The 25,469-nt window shown below is 42.5% G+C and overlaps 1 protein-coding gene across 2 annotated transcripts in view; it reads left to right on the top strand.

The window, feature by feature from the left end:
* znf236 (zinc finger protein 236) overlaps positions 1-25,469 on the top strand; it is a 95,398-nt gene that overhangs the window by 51,197 nt on the left and 18,732 nt on the right. For both annotated transcript variants that reach the window (XM_080768158.1, XM_080768157.1), the window contains 10 exons: positions 1,720-1,823; positions 2,850-3,302; positions 6,690-6,835; positions 8,056-8,281; positions 12,805-12,990; positions 13,614-13,763; positions 16,079-16,245; positions 16,394-16,510; positions 18,106-18,306; positions 23,674-23,803. In XM_080768158.1, coding sequence (XP_080624284.1) covers positions 1,720-1,823; positions 2,850-3,302; positions 6,690-6,835; positions 8,056-8,281; positions 12,805-12,990; positions 13,614-13,763; positions 16,079-16,245; positions 16,394-16,510; positions 18,106-18,306; positions 23,674-23,803 — 1,880 coding nt within the window. The remainder of the gene's footprint in view (positions 1-1,719; positions 1,824-2,849; positions 3,303-6,689; positions 6,836-8,055; positions 8,282-12,804; positions 12,991-13,613; positions 13,764-16,078; positions 16,246-16,393; positions 16,511-18,105; positions 18,307-23,673; positions 23,804-25,469) is intronic.

Here is a 25,469-nt window from a genome sequence, read left to right as displayed (position 1 = left end):
GCCATCTAGCCTTGTCTATGGTGACACCATTATGCTATTCATGATGCCTAGCCTGCTAACACTCTTAGGGGTTGTTTGAGCATGTCCAACAGCTGAAATCATTCTCTTGGAGAGACAGGCCGGCTTACACTTAAATTGGCTGTCCCATGGATGTGAAATAGCACAAATATTCATCATTCCCTCACTTTGAGGCATGCTAAAACATGCCTCATGAAAAAAATGTGAAGGAACCACATTCACAGGATCACATGACATCTAGATCATCGTCTCGTCTCCGCTGCCGTAGCCGCTCGCAAAACAAATAAGAAAAACTAACAGAAAACAGACTGAACTAAAAGTCATCTGGTTCCTTCCATCCGAGGCAAAAAAAAACACGCCACCATGGCCGGGATTCGATGCACCATTATGAAGAATATTTAAAACAGGAGAGTGTTCTCTCTCCTGTGCACAAAGAGCTGAGATACTTTCTAGACTAGAAGAGGAAAACGTTCTGAGGCAGAAGCAAGCAGGCAGATAGGAGAGCTGTTTCGCAGTTCCATTTTATTGTCAGAGACAAGAGTACAGCAGCAGCAATGGCATCAGTACGCTCCCCAACGGGCTAACAGCTTGGGGAGACTGACACAACTTACATTCAATTTGACTGGCTTAAATAGGCAGAGGAGTGGGCTCGGTTTCCACCCCCTAAAGAAACACAGAAATACAGTACAGTACAGTATGTCTTCCTGTTGAGTGACACCTTAAAGTTTCTCTTCTAGTCTAGAAAGAATCTCAACTCTTTGCACGGTGGAGAGAGCAAACCCTCTCTGTTAAATTCACTTCACTGTATCTATAATAATTTTGTTCACAGCACTGCCTTGATCTAGACGCCAACGTAGGGCTGTCACGATTACGATAATTTATTTTGTTATCAAATGTTTTTTATTAAAGACAAAAAATCACAATAAGACACGTTAACATCATGAATGACTAAAGAAAACCAAACACATAAAAACAACACAACGGCAAAAGCAAGGAACACAAAAACAAACAATCCCACCAACCCCTCCCCCTGAGACCAAAGATGCCACAAAATGTCAGTACTCTTACTACTGTGCAATGGGAACAAAAAATAAATAATGATAATAATAATTACTAAATCATGCCCTTAACCAAATCTGCAATACCAGACCAAATCTCAATGTTTTCCTCTTTTGCACCATGTAATCTTGCTGTAGACATTTCTAAATAAATTATATCTAGAAAGGTTTTCAAAGCCCATTTCGATTACGATTAATTGTCACACATATAATTGCGATTAACGATTTAATTGTGTTTTTGACATTGGAACATAATAGGATTAAGAACGCATTTCAATTTGCCTGGTAATCAAAAAATGGGGTTAATTCTGAAGGGCCGCTGTTTCTACGTGCCGGAGTCCGGTGTTCAGACAGGCCGGTCTTTCCCACGGTCGCGGTCTGACGGAGTCCGCAACGCACGGGCCGATGTTCTGACGCACGCACGCACACCCAAGTGTGTTCATTAAGCCGCATTCACACAGGGTCCGACAAATCGCACGTATCGCGCATCTAATAATGATTGTGACAGTCCTACACCAACGGTGACGACTAAGGAACTCTATTCTTAATCCCACTCTTCCCTGTCCTTGCTACATCCTATATTTTCTCTGTTCCTTATTTGTACCCCTCTCTTTTTCCTATCAACTCTGCTTCTCTAAACAAGGCACATCCGGATCCACACTGGAGAAAGGCCTTACAAGTGTGAGGAGTGTGGAAAGAGTTTCACGGTCAAGTCTACACTGGACTGCCATGTAAAAACACACACAGGTCAGAATGGCTCACTGCCAGAATACTTTTCTCTAGTTCCAAGTATGCGCAATTTGTACAATTGTTATATCAATAGATCTGTGATAGTAGTAGTCACACAGCAGCGGATATGATCATTAACATGAAACATGGGAAAATTAAAGCATTTCTTTTTTAATATATGTCTAATAACCTCCCCCACATTTATGCCACATGTCTACATTAACATTCTAGTTTCACCTTTTGTTCATAAGATTATGGGTTGCTCTTCAGCGAGCGATACTCAGACATGTTCGCCATATCCATCTAATTGCACTGCCTAACTCTGCTTTGCTGCTTTGAATAGGCAAGATAGATAAACAGAAGTTACTTACATTTAAAGTCTTTAGAAAGGTTTGCTTCTTATGAATCTCAACTCTGTATTTGCATTGGAACCTAGCTCTGGTCCATAGCTCTAATCCTCTTGAAGTCTCAGTATGAATGTTAGTTTTTCCATAGAATACAGTTGAAAGTAGGCATTCTAATGACACAACCCGCCTTTGTTTTGGTGAGTAGCGAAAACGTTCTTTTAATTTACGCTAAAGATGAGATGCTGGTCTGCATTCATGCGAGCGGCGGAAGTTGAGAGTAACATAGCTCTAAATGCAACGCATTAGAGCTCTAAATGCAACACATTAGAGCTATGGACCAGAGCTAATTGGAACCATACTGAAGAGGCAAACCACTGGTTATATGACAGGCCCAGTCAAGGCATATAAGCTACTTAAGTGATTTTGGGACATGGTTTAATTATTCTTTCTGAGCTTCAGTCATCAGCCTTAAAGCCCTTAATACAGTCTATTAGAGTAATGCATTGGTTTGAATAGAACAAAAGACTTATCCTGCACACTAAATAACTTGTAAAATAAATCATTAATCTTTATTATTATTATTTTTATTTTTGGTACATTTATTTTGTTATTATTAATTATTATTTCTAGAGCTGAAAGCAGCCCCATTGCCCCAAACTATAATCCTCGTGATAATGATGTTGACTTGTCCTTTCAGGTCAGAAGCTGTTCAACTGCCACATGTGCAACACCTCCTTCTCCACAAAAGGCAGCCTGAAGGTCCACATGCGGCTCCACACCGGGTCCAAGCCCTTCAAATGCCCCTTGTGTGAGCTGCGCTTCCGCACTTCTGGCCACCGCAAGACCCACATCCAGTGCCACTACCGGGCCAACAGAGAGGACCGCAAGTCCAAGCGTACGGCTGCCTCGGCGGGCCGAGCAAGCCAGGGTCAAGACCCAGAGCAGGGGCAGATCACTCAAGCCCAGCTGGGTCAGGTACAGCAGCAGCAGGCTAGCCCAGAGGCTCTCCACACAGTGAGCCTGCTGCAGACGTCCAGTTCAGACCAGAACATTTACCTCCCAGCCAACCAAGTACTCGGCGGACAGTTTGACCAGAATCTGCTGCAGCAAGGCCTGGTTGGACAGGCCATCCTGCCTGCTTCCATGTCAGGTAATGATCACTGAAGGATTAGTCTAGCCAAACAACTAATAAAATAATAAATAAGCGTGGGCGAGTCCACTGTATGTGCGGAGAATTCGAGCGGCGGCAACACAAGCGTATTCATGTGAGTGAGTGTGAGTAATTGTCATGCTCACCTGCCCGCGTTACTGACCAGACCTGGATTCTGTCTAGCTTTTTTTTTTACACTTGCGTTGTCGCGCCCTTCATGAGCAAACCTGGAGCAGACCTGTCGTTGATCCAGGCTGTAACGTCTGCATTAATTGATGCCCGTCTGAAAGTACCTTAACACGACACACATACAAACATAAGCAGTTGTAAGGCGAGGAGGAGGGTTTAGATTTATATGGTGGAGCTGAAATGTTCTGAAAGGATGGTCTATGACCCCTTTCGGAGGTCTGTAATTTTTCATGCTCCTGTGGATCAGAAGTGAATCAGGATGCAGTGCTGTGCGGTTAACCTCTGTACAAACTCTTCAGATTGATTTGCTAGGCTTATAAGAATCCACCGAAGCCTGACTCTAATACCTCTGCTTCTGCTGAGAAGGGTGCATGGCTGTCTAAAACGGTAGGCCGTGAAATTAATTTCTCTCATTGTTGCTGGAGTACAGCCAAGGAGTGGGTGACATCACATTACAGCCACCAATCTCCACTCGCTTCCAACTCTGGATTTAAGAGACTATCTGTTCTTTTTCACCGTAGCTGTCTGCCTCTCTCTCCTCTCCTCTTCTCTTGCTCTTTTCTGTTTATGGGAACACTTCTGTTATTTCCAGGGTTGTGTCATTCTGATTAATAGCGGGTGGGGGAAATAATACATAATTAATAACGGAGTAAAGATTAACCGAATACCGTATTTTTCCAAATAGTATAGCCCGGGTTGTTAATATGCTAAATGGATGCATATTTGCTTATGCTTATCCGTAGTCGGGTCGCGGGGGCAACAGCTCCACCAGAGAGCAACATTAGTGACTTCCTCCTGGGGGATCCAGAGACGTTCCAAGGCCAGTTTGTCGATGTAATCCCTCCATCTGCGCCTTGGTCTGCCCGGGGTCTCCTCCCAGTGATGCAACCCTTAGCTCACCCAGTCGAATACCCTCTCCGCCACGACTTCGCCTCGAAATCCTGTCCATGAAAATAGGATAGGTGACAATGCGCAGCCCTGGCGGAGGCCAACCCCCACCTGAAACAAATCCGAGAGTGCGGAAATTGATTTTACAGCTACAGCTAGCTGATTGCTGATTAGAGGGATCTGATGAGATTTGATTCACTTTGAAGTGAAGTAGATAAGTACTGCTCCACAAACTTTCAAATCGAAGTGTCATCACCTTGGTTATTCACTTGTCTTGCCTGCAGCATCAATCATGCAGGACAACCTCGAATCCTGTCACAGTGGAAACTATTTCACTGATGAGCGCACAAATGTATGGGGAGGAAATTGATTTTACAGCTTCAGCCAGCTGATTGCTGATTGAGATTTGATTGGGTTGAAGTTTAACTGGAACATGACACCTTCACATGTGGTCTACGGTTCAAAATCTACTGCTGAGGTGCAATCAGTGAAGCAATGGGAACATGAAGTGGGTGTGCCAGTGACCAGTACTCGCACATCCAACCTGCTTGAGCCGAACATGCTCCTAACTCCCATTCACAACTTTATCTGTCTGACTTTATCTGACTAAATCAATGACAATGTTGACTCCAGAGGACAGTGAGAGCACTGGCGTGTCATATCAATGACCATATTGACAACAGCCACTATGGAGTTCGGACTGGAGGGGCGTTAGACCGGGGTCTTCTCGCACACGCATGCTCCAAATAGTTCCACATTTTCCACAAATCTTCCTCAGTATTTTCAATCAAATCACCCATGGCTTCCTTTGAGGTTAGGGTTAGATTAGGGTTTGGGATAGTGTTTATAATGGTCTGACTAACAGCATGGCACTGGGACAGGGGATGAAGTGAGTGGGGGTACTTGACAAGGCAGCAGTGGCAGGATTTTGCCATAACTTTTATTTAACTTCATTCATTTACTTATTTAACTGTCATTTTAGATGTGTAGAAAGAACACACTGCATTCATGGAAATGTGGTGCTGACTGATCCTGTCTGCGTGTCTGGAGATTGAAATAATGACTGATCCTGTCTGCGTGTATGGAGATTGAAATAATGACTGATCCTGTCGGCGTGTATGGAGATTGAAATAATGACTGATCCTGTCGGCGTGTATGGAGATTGAAATAATGAGGTTTTGCTGATGTGCCTCATGCTTTAGAATCGTGTCGTGTCGTCATCTTGGGAGAAACAAGACTGCTTATTCACTTGCCTGCAGCATCAATCATGCAAGGACAACCTCGAATCCTGTCACAGTGGAAACTATTTCACTGAGGGATCAAATTCATATTCCTTCTGTGTAATGAGTTACCAAACCACCAGTGGATACAGTATTGTATCCACTGATAAATAGTAAGGTGTGACCGGGTGTCACAGCCGAAACGATAAGGGCATCCTCTAGCAACATAAGCATTGATTATTTAAATCTCCATGCAGTCGGGGTTGGCCAGGAAGTGTTTACAATTAGCCTAGTGAAGCACCATATCTAATCTTTAAATAGTAGTACTTAATGCGAAAACACACACATTAATACAACATTGTCCAACATTGCTGGGTGGGTTTGGAGAAAAGGAATGGGAGAACGTTGGGGTGGATGGCAGGTTTATTTATTAGATTTATTGCGTACATGCTGCTCCACGCTGGATCGTCTGGCTTCTTTAGAACATTCCACAACACCAGGCAGGCAGTCATGACGTCTATCTAAGCTTAATTCTTTCTCCTCTCAGATGTATGTTAGATGTGATGCCTGGGCTCCGCAGGCTTTCATCCTTACTCCCTCTGCGTTTTAGTTTCAGCCTGGAAGATACTTATAACCTAAGGACACCAAATATGGGTTCTCACCAGAGGCCCTAATGCATAACTTTTGTTCAAAGGACAAAAACTTGGCAGTACTGTACAGTAATTTTACAGGAACTCAAACATGTACAGGAAGTCTGTACGAGTGCCGTTTCCTGGCTCGTTCTCCTTATCAGTACAAAAGCGAAAAAAAGAGGTGACGACAATGCTGATCAATATGCCCTAAAACTGACCTACACAGCTTTGTATCAACAACTGTGTCACACAGTGCACTATGCATTGTTCCAGGCATTAAACAATGCGTTGTAAGCAGTAACAAAGTATTGTCTGGAATAGCTAATGAGAACGGCATATGGACAATGCATGACTATCGCAGTGATTGAAAACGTGTGACATGAGTTGTAGGCATGTTCCATTGCAATATTAATATAAGTGTGTGTGTGTGTGTGTGTGTGTGTGTGTGTGTGTGTCAGCCGGTGGAGACCTCACCGTCTCTCTCTCGGATGGCCTTGCCACCCTGGAGGGCATCCACTTGCAGCTGACATCTGCCAACCTGGTGTGCCCCAACGTCCAGATCTCTGGCATCGACACCAGCAACATTAACAATATCACGCTACAGGTAACGCGTCTGAACCACTATGCTCAACCCACTTTAAATGAGTTAAATGTAGTAGAGCCAGTGAAGTTTAAAAAGACAAACTGACTATAATCATGCTTAACAATGTGTTCTTACCTACCTGTACACAGAGCAATACTTCATTGTTATGTGTTAGTATTGAAGAGGAGAAAAAACATCCACACACTAGTTTCTAGAGCTCCGAGAAACTAGTGTGCAGATGTTGATGTTTGCCTTGATGCCTGACATACACCTGGCCTAAATATATGCTTTGAGATGTGCACACAATCTTCTCTGTGATATGTTTTATTATTGGACACACTTGTTACCTGACTTAATATTATAATGTATTGATATTAATCTAAAACAAATCTCATAATGCAGGAAATGGAAACACAACTTTTCTTGTTCCAACAAATCTAACTTTCCCCCGTTTGCTGTGTCTGTTTTACTACAGTAAATCTACTGTAAATCAGTGGTTCTTAAAGTGGGTTCCTTGGGGTTCCAAATGAATGGACACTTACAGGTCTGTAACTTTGAGTGTACTGCTTCTCCCAAAGATGTTCTCAAACCCAGAGGTGTTCATATTCAAGGAGGACACTTTCCCCACAGACATTATCAAAGACTCACACAAGACTCTGCTCAGTCTTTATCAGCCTGCTGTTAGAGGTGCTAGAGTCTGGAATGTATTTATGGTTGCTCCATAAATACGTAGAATACGTAGAATGGCCTTATCACAGGTAAAGGTTTCCCACCTTATTGACCTTCACTGCCTATGCTAACACCAGGCAGGTGCCACTGCCAGAACGTATAGCTCGAACCTAGAAGAAAACCTTTGCCGTATCAGGAAACGTATTTCAGATTAACCTAATTTGGTCCCTGGTCAGGAGGTAGTATTAACCCTGAGTTCTGGGAAAGTAGCAATAAATAGCAGATCTACAAGCTTGTGCAAGGTACAAGCAGAGCATGTATAATGGAAACGTAACAAAATGTCACAGGTTCCGGGAAGTTTCACGTTCTGGAAGATTCTGACTTACCTTTTGTAGTCGACAAGAGCCATTAAATTCAAAATGTCTTCAGGGGACAAATCTCCCCATTCTTCAAAGTGTTCTAAAAAAACAAAACAAAAAACTCCTCTGCCCCGTTCTGTCTGATATGCTGAATGTCGGCATACGTTCCTTTTGTGCCTGTAATAGTTTGTTTGCTTTCATCCTGTCCTCCAGATTGATCCTGCCCTCCTCCAGCAGACGTTACAACAAGGCGGTCTCCTCTCTCACTCCCTGTCTGGGGACACCAGCCTCGTCTCCCAGGGTGGTCACCTCATGTCTACCGGTGACACCTCCACGGCCAACGTGGTCCTCCACCCACTGACCACCCTGGCCCTGCAGCCCTCCACCATGACCCCTGCCCTGGTCAGCATGGCTGGCATCTCTGACCAGGATGCCACAGGTGTGTGTACGCACGTGTATGTCCATATGTGAGTGACAGAGTCAAAAGTTTAGAATACTTAAATACTGTGTAACGTTTTGAGGGGCTATGTCCAGATTTGAGGGTTTGTGTATGTCGGACTATTGGCGGGACTATTGGCGGGTCGGAAAAGCGCACAGGCCCCAACTCACTGCAGTTGTTGGTGGCCGTCCATTGGGCCGCCTCGACTCCATGTCCTCAATCCACTGATCCAATCACACACTAATTTCATTCTCAGACTGCTCTATTTCATCTGGAAGTTTGCACTGCTCATTACTGCTTGCTTTTGCTGCTGTTATGCTGCTGCTGCTGCCCGCCCCCCCCTGCTGTCTTGCTCAAACACAGCTGCTCACCCGCCACCACCCCAGCTAGCTACCACCTGTTATTTTGGATCTGCTGTTTATGTATGGGGGATTCGGAGTCCCCATGGTTGGGAGATTTATCAGAGTACATCAGCAAATCCACTAATTTTATTTATATTCAATACAAATATATTCTATCCATTCATGAGTTGTTCCTGTGTGCATGCCAGGCGCCATGGCATAGGAAAACAAAGCTGAATTCTGATACCCCAACTTTCACACTCCCTCCGTCTACTCGCGTCCTCCACTCGCGCCTTAGCTGCGCCCCCAGCGCGGAGAAGAGGATTAGATGCGAGGAAGTTGTAAAATACAATGTGTCACACAGCCGGATCACTGGAACCAGAGCCGTGGATGAAAATGGACATGCATAGAATAGAATGAAATGGCAGGTGGCACAGTACAACGCTACGATGGTATAATAATGCTACTATAGAGAAGGTGCACTGCAGGAGCTGGGGTCTATTTGTACTGCACATTTCAACAAGGCAATTCAAAGTGCTGTACATAAAACATTAACATTTAGACATAAAGACGTTAGAGTGCAATACCAGTAAGATGCCTGAGGGCGAGAAGTGACCTCGCCCTCAGGGCGAGGTTAGCTTTGATGAAAGTTGTGGCAGACCTGCAGTTTTGTGGGAGTTTGCGAGAGTTTTTCTTTTCTTTGATGGCAGCATTTGTGGATGTCTGTGATACAGTGATCAAAGCTCAGTTTATTGACCAGGATGTTGCCATGGTACTTGAAGCACTCTACCATCTCCTTTAGTTGGAGATGGTAAACAAAGTCGGCTGTTGTTGGAAGTTGATGAGGGGAGTGAGTTGACTTGAGTGAGTTCATTGTGGGTGTCAAATATGTCCTTAGGAATCAAATCAAATCAAACTTTATTTCTATAGCAAAGGCCGACCAAAATGCTGAACAAGGCAAAGCAATTAAAATCATCAATACAACATAAACATCAATGGCAAGAAATATGAAACAATAACATTTGTTATTGAGCAAAAATACAAAGACAGAAGAGCTCAAGTGCAAATAAAAGCAAGGGAGAACAGAGATGGGTTTTAAGTCCAATCGACTGGGCAGATTTAATGGAGAAGGGCAGCTTGTTCCAGAGCCTGGGGCCAGCGGCCGCAAAAGCTCCACTTGCTGCTCGACCAGCAGCAGCTTGTCCGCAGACCTTAAAGGGATTGTGACATTAAAAAAAGTTTTTGAAATGTTTATTATTTTTTTAGGTTTTCTGAGCTCAATAGATCACCGAAGTCCCGTCACTCGCTCATCCCCTGGTTCATGGAAGTAATTTCTCCATGGAGAATAACATGTGGTCATCTTAAAATCGTCTCATATAAGAATTGTGGTCCAAAGATAAACAAACTGTCTCTGCGATATTGTCGGGGAGGTGGCTCTTATCGTTTACGACAGTCAGTCACTTGTATATTTGATACAGTCTGTTTCTAGCGGAAATGTAACTAATTCTGCAGCAGTAACGTTAGTGTTTTCCCACAGTGGGGTCATACCTATGTTCCCTCAGCCCTATGTTCCCTCAGCCCTAAATTCCCTCAGAAGGAGCATTGGTCCGAGGTGCGCTGGGGGTCGGGAGAGGGTGGGTGGTTAGGTTTAGGTGTCTGCCCCGGGGGAGGTTAGGGTTAGGGTGAGGGTTTGAGGTAGGTTTTCCATCGGACCGTCGGCATATTGACGCGGACCCGAGGGAACATAGGGCTGAGGGAACATAGGTACGGTCCCCTCACAGTCAGTTGATTCTTCATATCCATGAGTGAAACGGCCGGGATGAGGCGATCTAATATCCCCCTATGGAGATTACAAAGCAAATAAAAAAGTACATGAACCCGTGGATCTTAGCTCCCTCTACCGATATTGACGTCAGACTTCGGTGCTCTATTGCACCCAAAAAACCTGAACTTTTAACATTCAGTAGATCTTCTTTGGTCTGGGGTTTTCTGGCTCAAACAAGTGCTCTGATACATCACACTCAGTCTGAGATCTGAGTGTGATGTAAGAGCCAGCAATCCCATATAATTATGACAACGGGACTTGCCAGCAGATGTCACTATTTTGACTGTTTTGCGGCACTCGTGCAGGCCGTGGGACAGAAAAAAAGCGAACTATAATGTAGTTCCTACGGTCAGGCTTTGGATGACAGTTTAACCTTTTCAGAAAACACATGAATATAAATAAGTTCTAAGACTAAGACAGTTATTGGAGAGTGTAGATAGTGTATAAAGGGACAGCCTTGGGTTGCCCCAATCACCGGGTGAGGCCTGCCTGCATGCTGCTAAAGTTCTCTTCCAATGTGTCCTCATAGTCTTGCTTTCTATAGCTTTCATCGTTTCTGAACAAATAATGGTTCCGAGGGAAAGCCAGCCCTTGTGATGTAATAGTTTGTCTGTTTTTCTTAAACTTAAGATTTTATTTGATTCCATGGTCTGGAGTTGGGTTATTTTTAACAGTATTCGTGATTACCTCAGCTCTCACATTCAGAGTGCCGTTAAAATAATAATAACAAGCGAGGGACCACTGTATCTGTATCATTGCATCCTCTGACAACTAGTTGACACGATTGTACTTTAAACTTTGAGTTTATGGTGATATGTAGAACAACACCAACAAAGATACTATTTTCTCTCCCATTCACTGCAGCGCTATAAGCTGGTGAAGAAATTGATCCAGGCAGACGTAAAGTTAACTGAAAGAGAGTTTCTGCGAGTGATTGTTTTATGCAAAATGGTGAGAGCTGCCTCTGCTCCAGGCACTGCCCTCGCAGCCTGCCACCACTGATAACGGTGTTTGTGTAATGATGGACCCCACAGAGCAGAAAACTGTCTGAATAGTTTAGTTCCGGTTGAAATGTTAAGCATCTGATTAATACACAGACACAGTACGGCATCCAAAACCAGGAGAGAGGGAACAGTAGAGTGACGGGAATGGAGACTGGAGAAGACAGTTCGAGAGTGAGACAATTGGAACAGAGAGAGAGAGACAGAGAGAGAGAGAGAGAGAGAGAGAGAGAGAGAGAGTAGTTGGAAACACATGGAAGGGGGGCGGGGAGTGGTTGTAACTGTCACTGGAAGTGACTTGTGTCAACAACAATGGCACAATCATCCATCTTCCCTAATTGGTATTATTAAAATTGATAAAGGCAGCAATATTGGTTCCACCTGTGCAGCTCCCTGCTGACAGGTTCAAAGATTCCAGGTGAGTGAGTCTGGCATCATTTTAGGCAAGAGTTGTTTGACCCACGGGACCCGCGGTGTGTCCACGATGTAAACAAACTATCTATCTGGAGCGGCGGATGATCATATCTTCTTTCTTCATCGACAATGCACAATTTGCCTATTTAACAAGACAAATAACTGAAACAGAGATTAGAAAAAGAAAGAAAGGAAAAGAAAAGAAAAGAAAAGGAAAAAATGTAAATACAGAAAACACCAAAATATAAAAACACAGACCCAGAAAGTGAGAACAGAACAACAACAATTAAAATGTAGATTAATTTGTATAATATAGCCTACCCATCTACCTCCTTGGGATATTGAAAGTGACAGCTGATCACTCGGGAGTGTTTCCAATTAAGTTGTTGAAAAGAGATCTAAAGAGTTGCCAAATTGCATGGATTGTCTTGACAGAGCCTCTGATTATGAATTTTACTTTTTCAAGCTTTAGAAAAAACATCATGTCTACCTGCCAGGTGTATACTGTAGATGGAGGGAAGGGTGGTTTCCACATGAGCAGAATCCTCCTTCGCTCCAGTGAGATCCAGTGTCAGGACATCTGAAAGAATGATAACAATAAAACTATTGTATATAGTTTGGAGCAGAAGAACAACACATGACAATGTCTAAGCCTGCCTTAGACTCTTCCTCCGAAATCAATGGTCTGATGTTTTCAGTTTTTAGTTTCTAGTGAAATCAATATCTGACAATGTGCTTTGTTTTGTTTAACGCGAGTTTAAATTTTTTTTGCACACACGCACGCACACAAACAGGCCTTTAGCCTATTTGAATCATTACAGCAAGCTAGAAAAGGTGATCGATGACCACTATGGTCCCATGCTGGAAGTGGGATTCTACATGACATGTCGCCTCTACACTTATATCTCTGTGGCATAAACACACTCTTGCGTCTCCTCACAGGTTCTCAGGACCACCTGAGCCATGTTCTGGCCGGCTCTGGGCTGGTGACCGGAGGGGCCGGTGGCCAGGAGATCACCTTGACCATCAACAACTCCACCCTCACCCAGGCTCTAGCCCAGGCCCAGGCTTCAGCCACAGGGGTCAGCCATGCCACAGGCACCCAGGAGATCACCCTCACCATATCAGGTAGAGGGGGCCATTCACAGGAACAAACGGAAGCAAGGGCAACCTACTGTAGTATAATAGTTGTGAAATGTCGAACTTCAACATCAATAACATTTATATCATTATCTTCCATCGTCTAGTAAAACACAACACTGGGAAGTGAAAATTACTTGACCTTTCAAATACAACCAGTCTCATCCTTATATGATGAATAGTCAATAAATCATGCATGACAATGATCAATAAAAGGCATTGCAGTTTGCTTTGTTCACAGATTTCACACAGGTTTTTCAAATTAAGTTTGATGAAAATAAGTTGAAAGTTAAAACATGTTGAAAACCTATGAAAGAGTATCTGAATTTAGGTTTTTGTATATGAAAGATTATCTGAATTTAGGTTTTTATAATGGATGATGTTTTGCTTTATTTTTGAAATATGAAATATTTTTTTCAGTATGAAAGAGAAAGTTTCAGTATCAGGCAACCTCATCAAAGCAGCAGAGATGGACCTTGGACCTCCTTTGGAACAAGCACTCAATCTTGCCAGATTTATTCAAAGATGACCCCTCCTACCTCGCCCCCTAGAGTTACCCTTTTCCTTGATTTATTACCCAGGCTTCATTATTTCCTTCCATTCTTCTGTAGGTCAGGATCTACTCCCCCAGCACAGCGCCTCTAGTGGTGCAGAGATGAGTGGCGGTATCAGGCTGGCATCACCGCTGAACACCCAGACCACTCTGACCATTACCAACGACCACCTCCTGCCTCAGAGCCCCTCCAACAATGGCATGACAGGTTAGTAGCAGTGTATATGTATATGTATACCTATATACTGTACAGTCATTTCTATTGACGCTGTATGTCCAAAACCGTGACTGTGACAAGTTGTTGCCGCAGCCACCTCTGTGGCTTGGGTTCCTCTTGACACTTCTTTGCCATGCCCGTTATTTGAATATATATATACAGCTATTTTATCAAGTCCCACTTGTACATTTATACGCTGGATGAGTGTGTGTGTGTAAATTGCAGCCACTCGACCAATCTCTGGCGAGAGACGTGAAGTGTCAGATTCCAGGTGTGATTTTGTTGCTGTAGGACAGAAACCTAGTATCTCCATATTTTCCGTAGATTAACGTACAAGACTGCCAGGCAGTGAGCTTTCAGATGGGCTATTTTCAAATATTCAAACAACTACAGCTTTAAACAAGTGCTCATCATGTGGTCATGTGGTCGCTTCCTTTTTGTGCTTGTTTTCATATACCTGGCTGGTAACTTAACCCATTTTGGCCGGGAACCCCCTTTTGGTGTTTTAAACATTATATGTTGTAATTCAGCTATTGAAAAATAGCAGATCTACAAGCTGAGTGGCGCGCTACGAGCTTGTAGGTCTGCTATTTTTTTTAAATCGTGAAAATATTTATTTCAGAAAACTGGAGGATTTAGAATGTTTTTTTTTTTTTTTTTTTGAGGTCAGGCCATTCTCTCGCACAATTTACAATTTACAATTTAGGCATTTAGCAGACGCTCTTAATCCAGAGCGACTTACATTAAGCAAGAACAAAAAAGCATGGGAATACATCACATAAAAACATTTATCATGAAACATGCGTAAGCTAAGAAAGTAACAGTGGAATATCTATAATGAAACTATACATATAAGCTATACATCTATACTACTATGCTATACATATGTACTATGACGTGCTATGACAATAGCACATACAATGCACTTATGCTGTCTACATAACATGCTATAAGTCTGTATCAAATGCTATCTAAGTCTACAGAATTGCTATCTAAGGGGGTGGGGTAAGTGCTATGGGCCATGATGGAGTCTGAAAAGGTGGGTTTTCAGACTACGGCGCACAATCTGGTTCCACACGGACACCAGGTTCCACTGCCTGAAAAGTAACAGCTTTGGACATATGAGATGTCCCGGCCAGGACGTGCACTCCAACAGGAGAGTTGGCTCTTTGGCTCGCTTGTCACATAGTGGCTTAATCAAATTCATGCTCCCATCTTTCTTTATTACTCTTCTCCTCTCAACTCGAGTGGAAAACAACTCTGGCTGAAACAGGCAGACGCTCAGTACTAATGCCTGGCCGCTGCCATATTTCAGGGTCTGATCCCAAATTTGGAGAGTCGTATTCCACCAATTACCGATGTTTTGGTATTTTGTCCCAAAAAGTGCAAGATGTTCTCATTCATTTGGACAACTTTAATTTGATTTAAGTTTATATTGAAGAACATTGCCACCGCTTACCGCAGAAAGTTTTGGAGGCTGCCAACTTTCGGGAAAAGTCGTGGTTGGTGTTGAGGGCGTTCTGTGAATAACTATACCGACTTTATGAAGACAAAAATGTCACTGTCCTGCTTCATAATGTGGGGTCTGGGGATCCAGGGGGTCTCCAGCGGAATTATTTGAACCACTTGCTTAAGCCCTATACAGAAATATAAAACAATTCTCATCTATGAAATGCCCAAATTAGGCATGCCATGATGCCAGTGGTGTCCCCAAAATATTTGCATTTGGCCGTGGACCCCCAACTCAAAATATTTTGTTCCAAGGACCCCCAGAAGTTATGATTTGAGTTCAAAAATATTCACTTGAAAAATATATTCATTCAAAGATTTGCATAAATGTGACCAAGTACAGTGCTTTAGGGCACAAGTTGGCATTGTTCATTTTTGAGCTTTATGCAGATTATGAAAGTACAGAATGTACCGTAAGCTTTAAAATGATGTGTCATTCAGACACTATTTGAATAAGATATGCTTGTTTGAATGTTGTTAAACCTCTAACCCTCAAAGTTAGTGACATTTGTAACTCCACCCTTCACCAGCCCTAACCTATTGGTGGTGATCTGCAGCTGAAGCCTGAGAACAATAGCCACACATTAGCCAACAGAAACTGCAGATGTAAATGTTGGCTTTAATATGTTATGAGCGGATACAGGACACAGTTGTCATCATTATGGTGCCGAATGAGTTGATAGCCAAGCAAATTTAAAATGACACGGATGATTTTCTCGGTTTTAACGGGTTACCATGGTGTTGATGACAATGAAGCTGATTGTGCTCTTTGGTTTTTTTCCCCCCTCCGTCACCAGTCACCAGCCTCCCGTCGGGCACCACGTGTCTGTCACATGTCCAGGCCATGTCCCAGAGCCTGCTGATGTCACCGGGGGGCGTGGCCAGTGACGGCACTGTGACGTTAACCTTGGCGGACGCACAGGGGATGCTGGATGGTGTGACACTCAACCTCAATCCAGTTCAGGTACTTCACACACACACACACACACACACACACGCACACACACACACGCACGCACACACACACACACACACACACACACACACACACACACACACACACACACACAGTGCTTAGATGGTAACCAATGTACGGACTGTTTTCTTTGCAGAGTCAGACGTTTCCTGCTGTTCTGAGTGATCAGGGTCTCCAAGGTCAACCGGGCAACTCTGGCCAGCAGGTCATCCTGGTCAGCCATCTTAATGGAGCACCTAACAGCGGATACACGGTGTGTGTGTGTGTGTGTGTGTGTGTGTGTGTGTGTGTGTGTGTGTGTGTGTGTGTGTGTGTGTGTGTGTGTGTGTGTGTGTGTGTGTGTGTGTGTGTGTGTGTGTGTGTGTGTGTGTGTGTGTGTGTGTGTGTGTGTGTGTGTGTGTGTGTGTGTGTGTGTGTGTGTGTGTGTGTGTGTGTGTGTGTGTGTGTGTGTGTGTGTGTGTGTGTGTGTGTGTGTGTGTGTGTGTGTGTGTGTGTGATCTGTCCTCGTGTCCTGTCTGTCCCCATGGTCCTCATTAGCTGGAGACCAGCATGTTGCTTTGGCTCGTGGATATAGTCATCTACACTTATGTCAAAGCTCCATTACTTCCTTAATTAGGGAGCATATTATTATCTAACTTTTAATGATAAAGTTAGATAATACGTAATACGTAACCCACAAGTAAGTGGGTTAGGAAATGTTTGATCTCCAAATATAGTCAAGTCACCTTTATTTATATATATATATATATAGCACAGAAGTTGCAACGGAAGTTGACCCAAAGTGCTTTGCATACAAAATTACATCATAAAGACCTCATAAAATACAAAATACAGCCTAGTAATAAGAAGCAATATCTCATACAAATACAACAAAATTAGAACAAACACAAAGACCATAATATTTAACACAACATTTAAAATACAATCAATGACCAGAGTAGGCCATAGCTAGTTGATTGCTCTCAGACTGAGCTGAAGGCAATGGAGAAGAGGTGGGTTTTTGGGGTGGATTTAAACCTTTCAATGGTGGAGCTGCAGCTGATGTGCAGTGGAAGAGTGTGGGGGTCCAGTCACCTTTGGTTTTAAGGCTTGTTGAGGGGACAGCAAGGGGCATTTGGGAGGATGACCTATCAAAGTATGCTGGAGGTACAGTAGGAGGTACAGAGACCAGGTCACAAATCAAATGTACTGTGATGCGAGGCCGTTTAAGGCTCATATTGGCCCTGGCAATTTGATCCATTTCACGTTTCCTTCAAAACAGACTGAAACGTTGACTGAATAAAGATATTTTTTGCAAGCTCCAGACATTGTGCGGGACCTCTTTTATAAGATCCCTTTCTGAACATTCTGACCTTTCTGGTTGTCCTACGCACCTGTCATCAGCCTTAATGTGTGCACACATCACAATTCAATTACATTAATTAAAATAACATAATAACAAATATAAAACAGATTACAACAAATAATTTAAATAAATAAATTTTGCCTAAAGTTGTTCTTGTTCTTGTTCTTTGTGTGTGTGTGTGTGTGTGTGTGTGTGTGTGTGTGTGTGTGTGTGTGTGTGTGTGTGTGTGTGTGTGTGTGTGTGTGTGTGTGTGTGTGTGTGCGCGCGTGCGAGTGCGACTATACTTTTGTGGACTAAAGGAAATAGACATTGTGAGGACCAGGGAAATGGTCACCATGCATTGTGAGCTGTAGATTGGACATTTTTGCTACTGTTGTGTGACACTGCAGGCAGTATGGAGAAGATACAATAACATTTCTGCCAAACAACAATGATAACGTGTGTGTGTGTGTGTGTGTGTGTGTGTGTGTGTGTGTGTGTGCCCCTTCCGCCGTGCCAACCAGATGCTGGAGGATGGCCAGCAGAGTGTGGGAGTGAACGATGGCCAGACAGACGTTCAGAACAGGAACCAGTGTTTCTACTGCAACCAGGTGTGCCACAACGCCAACACACTGCGGCGCCACTGCAAGCAGGCACACGGCAAGGACCGCTGCCATGTCTGCAGGGTCTGCAGCAAGGCCTTCAAGAGAGCCACACATCTAAAGGTACACACACACACACACACACACACACAATTCCGTAGAAGCCATTATGTCTTCTATGAAAGCCCGCTGCACATTATTTCTTTCTAAAGATTAGATCATTTGAAGAGGTCAAACTAAGATTAGATCATTTGAAGAGGTCAAACTAAGATTATATCATTTGAAGAGGTCAAACTAAGATTTGATCATTTGAAGAGATCAAACTCGCAACATGTTTTGAAGCATTTTCCACAAAACCCTAATTGTCTCTGATATTTCATGAAAGCAAAGGTTAAACTGTGTGTTTTCTTCACCTGGTTGGCAGTATGTAGAAGTTAACAGCAGGAACAATATTACTAAAACTTGGTTGACAGTATGTAGAAGTTAACAGCAGGAACAATATTACTAAAACATCATCATTTTACATTTGTGTTAACTGTTTAGGAAACAGCACTACTGTCAGGGGCTCCTTCCGCCATTTATTTCAGTCGTGAGATATTCTGCTTTAATTCACACGCACGCAACACAACTATCCTATGTCTCAGCTGTGATCCTGCCGGTAACTATCTAACATGGTATTTATGGCATGATTAAGTGAGAAGTGTGGCATGATTAAGTAATAGAAATGTACATAATGCCTTTCCGAACAAGAGTGACGGCGTGCTTCACAAACATTTAAATAAAGTTGCAGAATCTCCTGGGGGACTCTGGACTCCAGCCAACTAAATAAAGTTAAATTGCCTTTTCACATGATCCCATTTAGAGATTTTTGTGCTAATTGCACAGAATTATTCAAAAGAGACAAAATATGGCAAATTAATGTATATACCCTATAGTGGACACCAGTGGCTTTATCGCGTGCCCCCACACACATAATTGCACCGATCTATGTAAAACTTTGTATGGGCACATGCTAGAGGCCAAGGAAAAGCCTTTGCCTTGCATTTTTCACATCTGCTTTTTATAGCACCATCCATGTAAAACACATATTTTACATTACTCACGCAAATAAGTACACATGATCTCTATAGTCATGTGATCAACACGGATCTGCACATATTCCATCCTGGTTGGCTACTATTGACATCTGAAGTTTCCACGACTGGCCCGTTTAGAACAAAATGAACACGGCATCCTATTACGGTGAAACATTGCACGCACATTTCCACTTCATTGAGGAAGAAGTAATGACCCCCTTTTAACCTTTAATCGCCTTATTATACCACCGCCAGTAGACACATTTTGTCCAAACATCATAAACACTCTTGACCTGCTGGAGACCACGTGCTCCGAGGAGCTTATTTTCTAGTCACGTACTGTGCACACTCGGAGATCACAACAAGTGCTGGCTTAATGTTTTGGTTTATGCCATCATGCTGCCTGATTACACTTGCCTGATGCCACTTACAGATAAATAAGTAAAATGCTTTTTCAAATTTGTGAGTGAGTTCAAATGCATGCAGAGTTAGCCTGGGAATAAGTGACAGAGACCAAGAACGGACACGCTGCTCAGGCAAGGAGGAGTGCCTGGGGATCTGTTGGAGAGTAATGCTTCCCCGTTTGCCATTGGATAATTCCCAGAGCAAAATATACTGCGCTATTGGCTCTTGAGGTTTATTGCCAATATTCTGTCTCTGTGGCTTTATTGACGCATCTAATTACGTCCGTCCTTCACTCCGTTTGCTCTGCAGGCAGGAACCATGCCACCAAAAATTGTCATCTCATTTGCAGAATGATGTGCTCCACTGGATCATTTGGGACCGGCATCTAGTATTAACCCATTCTGACCTGAGATCAGATTCATACGAGATTTCCACTGGACACACACTGGTCTGATGAACCCATTCTGACCTGAGATCAGATTCTAAAAATGTCAGTCGTTCTTCGATTTTTCAAAAATAGCAGACCTACGAGCTCGTAGCGCGCCACTCGGTGGCGCGCTATGAGCTTGTAGATCTGCTATTTTTCAATAGCTAAAGCATGACATGATGCTAACACCAAAACGGGTTCCCGGTCAGAATGGGTTAAAACTAATTTGATCCCTAACTATAACGTGTAGCTGCCCAATTCCACTTCCTCCTGCTTTTCGCTTATTGGAAAAAAAATATTTGAACCCTTCTTCATGCCAGCCATTTCACACTTGGCTACATGTGTTAGCTCTGCTCTAATTTGACAGGTGTAAATTGCTCGCGGGATGTCGTGTCCTGTCTGTCCCCATGGTCCTCATTAGCTGGAGACCAGCATGTTGCTTTGGCTCGTGGATATAGTCATCTACACTTATGTCAAAGCTCCATTACTTCCTTAATTAGGGAGCATATTATCTAACTTTTAATGATAAAGTTAGATAATACGTAATACGTAACCCACAAGTAAGTGGGTTAGGAAATGTTTGATCTCCAAATATAGTCAAGTCACCTTTATTTATATATATATATAGCACAGAAGTTGCAACGGAAGTTGACCCAAAATTACATCATAAAGACCTCATAAAATACAAAATACAGCCTAGTAATAAGAAGCAATATCTCATACAAATACAACAAAATTAGAACAAACACAAAGACCATAATATTTAACACAACATTTAAAATACAATCAATGACCAGAGTAGGCCATAGCTAGTTGATTGCTCTCAGACTGAGCTGAAGGCAATGGAGAAGAGGTGGGTTTTTGGGGTGGATTTAAACCTTTCAATGGTGGAGCTGCAGTGGAAGAGTGTGGGGGTCCAGTCACCTTTGGTTTTAAGGCTTGTTGAGGGGACAGCAAGGGGCATTTGGGAGGATGACCTATCAAAGTATGCTGGAGGTACAGTAGGAGGTACAGAGACCAGGTCACAAATCAAATGTACTGTGATGCGAGGCCGTTTAAGGCTCATATTGACAGACATTGTGCGGGACCTCTTTTATAAGATCCCTTTCTGAACATTCTGACCTTTCTGGTTGTCCTACGCACCTGTCATCAGCCTTAATGTGTGCACAGTACACATCACAATTCAATTACATTAATTCAAATAACATAATAACAAATATAAAACAGATTATAACAAATAATTTAAATTAATTAATTTTGCCTAAAGTTGTTCTTTAGTTTCAACTATGGTCATCTATATTCGAGTAAATAACTGTACTTCTTCAAAAACAAGGGCATCTTTGAGTTAATAACGCAAAAGAAAAATGTGGCCAAGCTTGAGGAAATCCTTTCCTTACTAGAGAGGCTGGAGTGCATATTTTCAATACTAGTTCTTATAGAACATCCCAGAACAAGTCTGGCAGCCCTATTTTATACAACCTGTAATTTTGCTAGATTCATTTTATATTTAGATGACCATACTGTCGAACAATAATCCAAGTAACAAATAAATGATTTACAAACTTCACCCAGGATGTCAGAATGTACATAATATAGACACTTTCTTGTGACTGTAATACCTCTGCCCATTTAGCTGACTATTGTGTTCATACGCTCAGTCCACGATAGTTGACTGTCAAGGACGATGGCCACCTGTTGTATGGGCTCACCAGCTATGGATAAGTCAAGTTTAGGTGTAGTAAGTAACCAATTTGTGTCGTGACCCAAAGACAATGCTCTTAGTTTTACACGTATATTTAAGGCTAATTTGTTTGTTTTTATCCAATCAAAACTATTTTCAGCTCACTAGACAGAACTCGATTTACCGTAATTCATGGCATGAGCTTGCAGTATAATGCACAGTGGAATCATCTGCGTGCATTGTTATACCTGCCTGTGCTATTCACAGCAGAGGGCAAGTCATTATTAAATATTGTTTTGGATCAGACACACACGCCCAGGCAGCCAGACATGGCTTGATCAAGCGTGGCCGGATGGTAACCGCAAGGTTGCCAGTTCGAACCCGGGCTCCCCCAGAGTTGGTGTCAAAGTGTCCTTGAGCAAGACTCTGACCCCTAATTGCTCCTGATGTGCTGGTTGGTGCCTTGCATGGTTTCCACCACCATCAGTGTATGAATGTGTGCGTGAATGGGTGAATGTAATGCACAATCTGTAAAGCGCCTTGGATAAAGGCGCTATATAAATGCACCATTTACCATTTTATCATATCCGTAACACATTCGTACATCCACAAATATGTACCAGGCACAGGAATACATGATGAAGTTATAATGCATCTGTCAGCTGTGATGAATCTTCCACTATGGCTGTCACTCCACCTACGTACAATTACTTCAGTTTTATAAGTATGTGCCATGATGATTTTCTCTATCATTTGTAGCTGTATCTAACAATGTGCTTTCGGAATAAACAAATATGGTTTATGGAGCTGAGCAAGGAAGGACATGATGATGAGATGGTTTCAGTTGTTTGTTTGGAATTCAGTCAAGAGTCAGCTCACATCAACAGAAACAAAACACTTGACAGAATATCCAGTGTTTTCGTATGAATACATATTGGAAAATTATACCAACTTGTATACAAACTTGCCCCACTCTAGGCTGCTAATATTGCTACTACTCCTACCGATTTGTTCCAAAAACAAACTTTTAAAAGTTCTGAACCTGTTGAAGTGTGTGTGTGTGTGTGTGTGTGTGTGTGTGTGTGTGTGTGTGTGTGTGTGTGTGTGTGTGTGTGTGTGTGTGTGTGTGTGTGTGTGTGTGTGTGTGTGTGTGCATGAATGTCCTTTTTGCTGGCTGGCACCACATTGGTGGTGTTCCAATTCATCAGAGCTTTTAAGGGATCAGATTGGGAAAGGTGCTACACCGAGCTGCTGATAAGGGCAGAGATTGTTGAGTTTCTGATTGCCTTGCAGAGGAATGTGTGCCATGTGTTTGTTTGTTTGATTGAATGTGAGACCCCCCTTCTGTTTTGTCAAAAGCTGAGACACCACATACGATTGTTAATTTTTTCCCCCCCCATTTATTATTCCAAAATATAAATTGCTAAAAATATATCTGATCTACAAGCTCAGATGAAAAGTTGAAAAGGATCGATTTCTATGACTATATTTGACATTCGAATGACATGCCCAAAATAGGTAGCCTGGAATCCAGACGGATTCGCTCCTTTCGGCAGATGCGTAGCAACTACACTATGAGTTGCTACAGATGTCTTTTTTTTCTCATCACTTCGGAAAGAAAGAAATCGGAGGCGGGATAAAGAGGTGGGGCGATTTCCTCCTTTTGACCTTCAGACCTGTTTTAAGCGAAGCCAGTGATTTCCCTTTTTTTAGGGAATGGGTGGAATGTGAATTTACCTATAATATTTGTTCTAAAAGTGGGTGGCACCAGATCATTGTTCACGCTCGCTCTTGTATTGTGAGTTTTTGAGTCAATTAGTCAAGTGGGTACTGAGGGCAGAGTTGCATTTACGATTGCTTGACTCTATTCTTCCTGTCCTGTCTCTATGCTGTTCTTCCAGGAACACGAACGTGTCCACCAGCCTGGCCCCTCGCCCAGCTCCCAGAAGCCTCGTGTCTTTAACTGTTCCTCCTGTGACAAAGCGTTTGCCAAGCGCAGCCAGCTGGAGCGACACAACCGCACACACACAGGTACCGCTTTAACAGGGTCATGAAAAGCTATTTCAAAAGGACCAAAGTACAGCAGCACATTTTATTTGGATACAGGTCCAAAACCCTGTGGGCACCTCAATGTTCAATCTGCTGCTTTTTTTCTCAAAAATCTATGCTTTGGAAAAGGTTTGATATTGTTATTAGGTTTGATATGCTCTGACCATGCACGGTACATCATCGTCTGACGTACCCTTCTATTTCGAGATTATCGCCAAAAAGACTGGATATCACAGGTTTTGTAGTAATTTGTAGAAATATGATGTATTTGGCCCATAATAAATTATACAATAAATGTAAATATAAAATCAAATATATAATCAAAGGTTACCCACAGTTCCATGCAGTTACCCGGAATTGTGTATATCTGAGTTATAAAGGGAGAATCTGTTATGAAGGGAGAGATGCCTGAAGAATGTCAGTAGACAGTAAATAAATACATTGATTGTGCGCAGATCTGAATGTGCGGAGCTTCCTTTTATTTTTCTCATGAAGGGAGAATCTAAAATGGAACTGCGAGACCAGCCTTTCACGCCATTGTCACATCGGCTAGCTAGAAGGACATGCTTCAAAATAGTGCAATCCGACGACACACACTTCAGACACACTCATACTGTGAGTGTCCATTCATAGTTCATACTGCCTCTTCTTCCGAGGCCCCGCCCACACAGTGGGCTGATCCCAACTTCAGACCAATCACAGTTTAAGTTTTATTATTGCTCTTTTTTTTGTCAGCAGAATTCAATGACAAATGATTCAATTATTTGTTCTTTTTAGTTTCAAAGAGAGTATTGGCTTCAGGGTGACTGTAACTTAATCCCTAACCAAAGAAGAAACAAAAATACAATACTAAACCTAACTAACAGAATTACAATAAAGTGAGAACAACAAAAAGGGACCTAACACCCTTACAAAATGGCAGAGGCAGGGAGTTACATTAGATAAAAGTACAATTAGAATATGGGAAGGACAATAACAAACTGAAGATTGAAATTGAAGATGGATGGATGGAATAACAAACTGAGGGTTTACTCTTAAAGTGAACAAACTGAAATACTAAAGGTTGACTGGGCGATAACAAAAAACAAAAGGGAACTAAGGCATAACTTACTGAAAACAAAACATGGCTCAACTCAGACAAACAAACTAAAACAGAACGGAAAGGCAAAACAAAAGGGTAGAGGACAAGAGGAACCGAGTCTCTGCTGCAAACTGCTGTCGTCCCCATGAGAGCACAGGCAGTCAGGCTGCTGAACAGCTGACCTTGAACTGTATTGCACTTGTCACTTTACTGTCTGCACGTTCTTGTTTTCCTTTTCTTCTTTTGCACTATAGCTGTTTGTTCTAGTCCTATACACTGGTGTATATAAGACTGAGAGTGCTCGAAGCAAAATCATTTTCATTGTATTTATAGGCTGTATTTATGCATACAGTATGACAAAATAAACCTGAACCTTCTTTTTCTTTCTTTATTTACTCGGAGAAGGTCAATTGATAACCACGCTGATTACGCCCTGATTACACTGTACATACTTTTGAACACAGATACATTACAAGAATACAAATAAAGTACAGCTATATGTCAAATTATTCCATACAAGACATTTAAATCGATCAAGTGAAATCAAGTTATTCAGTTTTAAGACTG

Source organism: Protomyctophum bolini (genome assembly GCF_963924005.1).
Source record: "Protomyctophum bolini genome assembly, chromosome: 7".
In the NCBI taxonomy this organism is placed as follows: Eukaryota; Metazoa; Chordata; class Actinopteri; order Myctophiformes; family Myctophidae; genus Protomyctophum; species Protomyctophum bolini.
The sequence above is the reverse complement of the archived record's forward strand: the minus strand, read 5'-3'. Positions and strand labels throughout refer to the sequence as shown.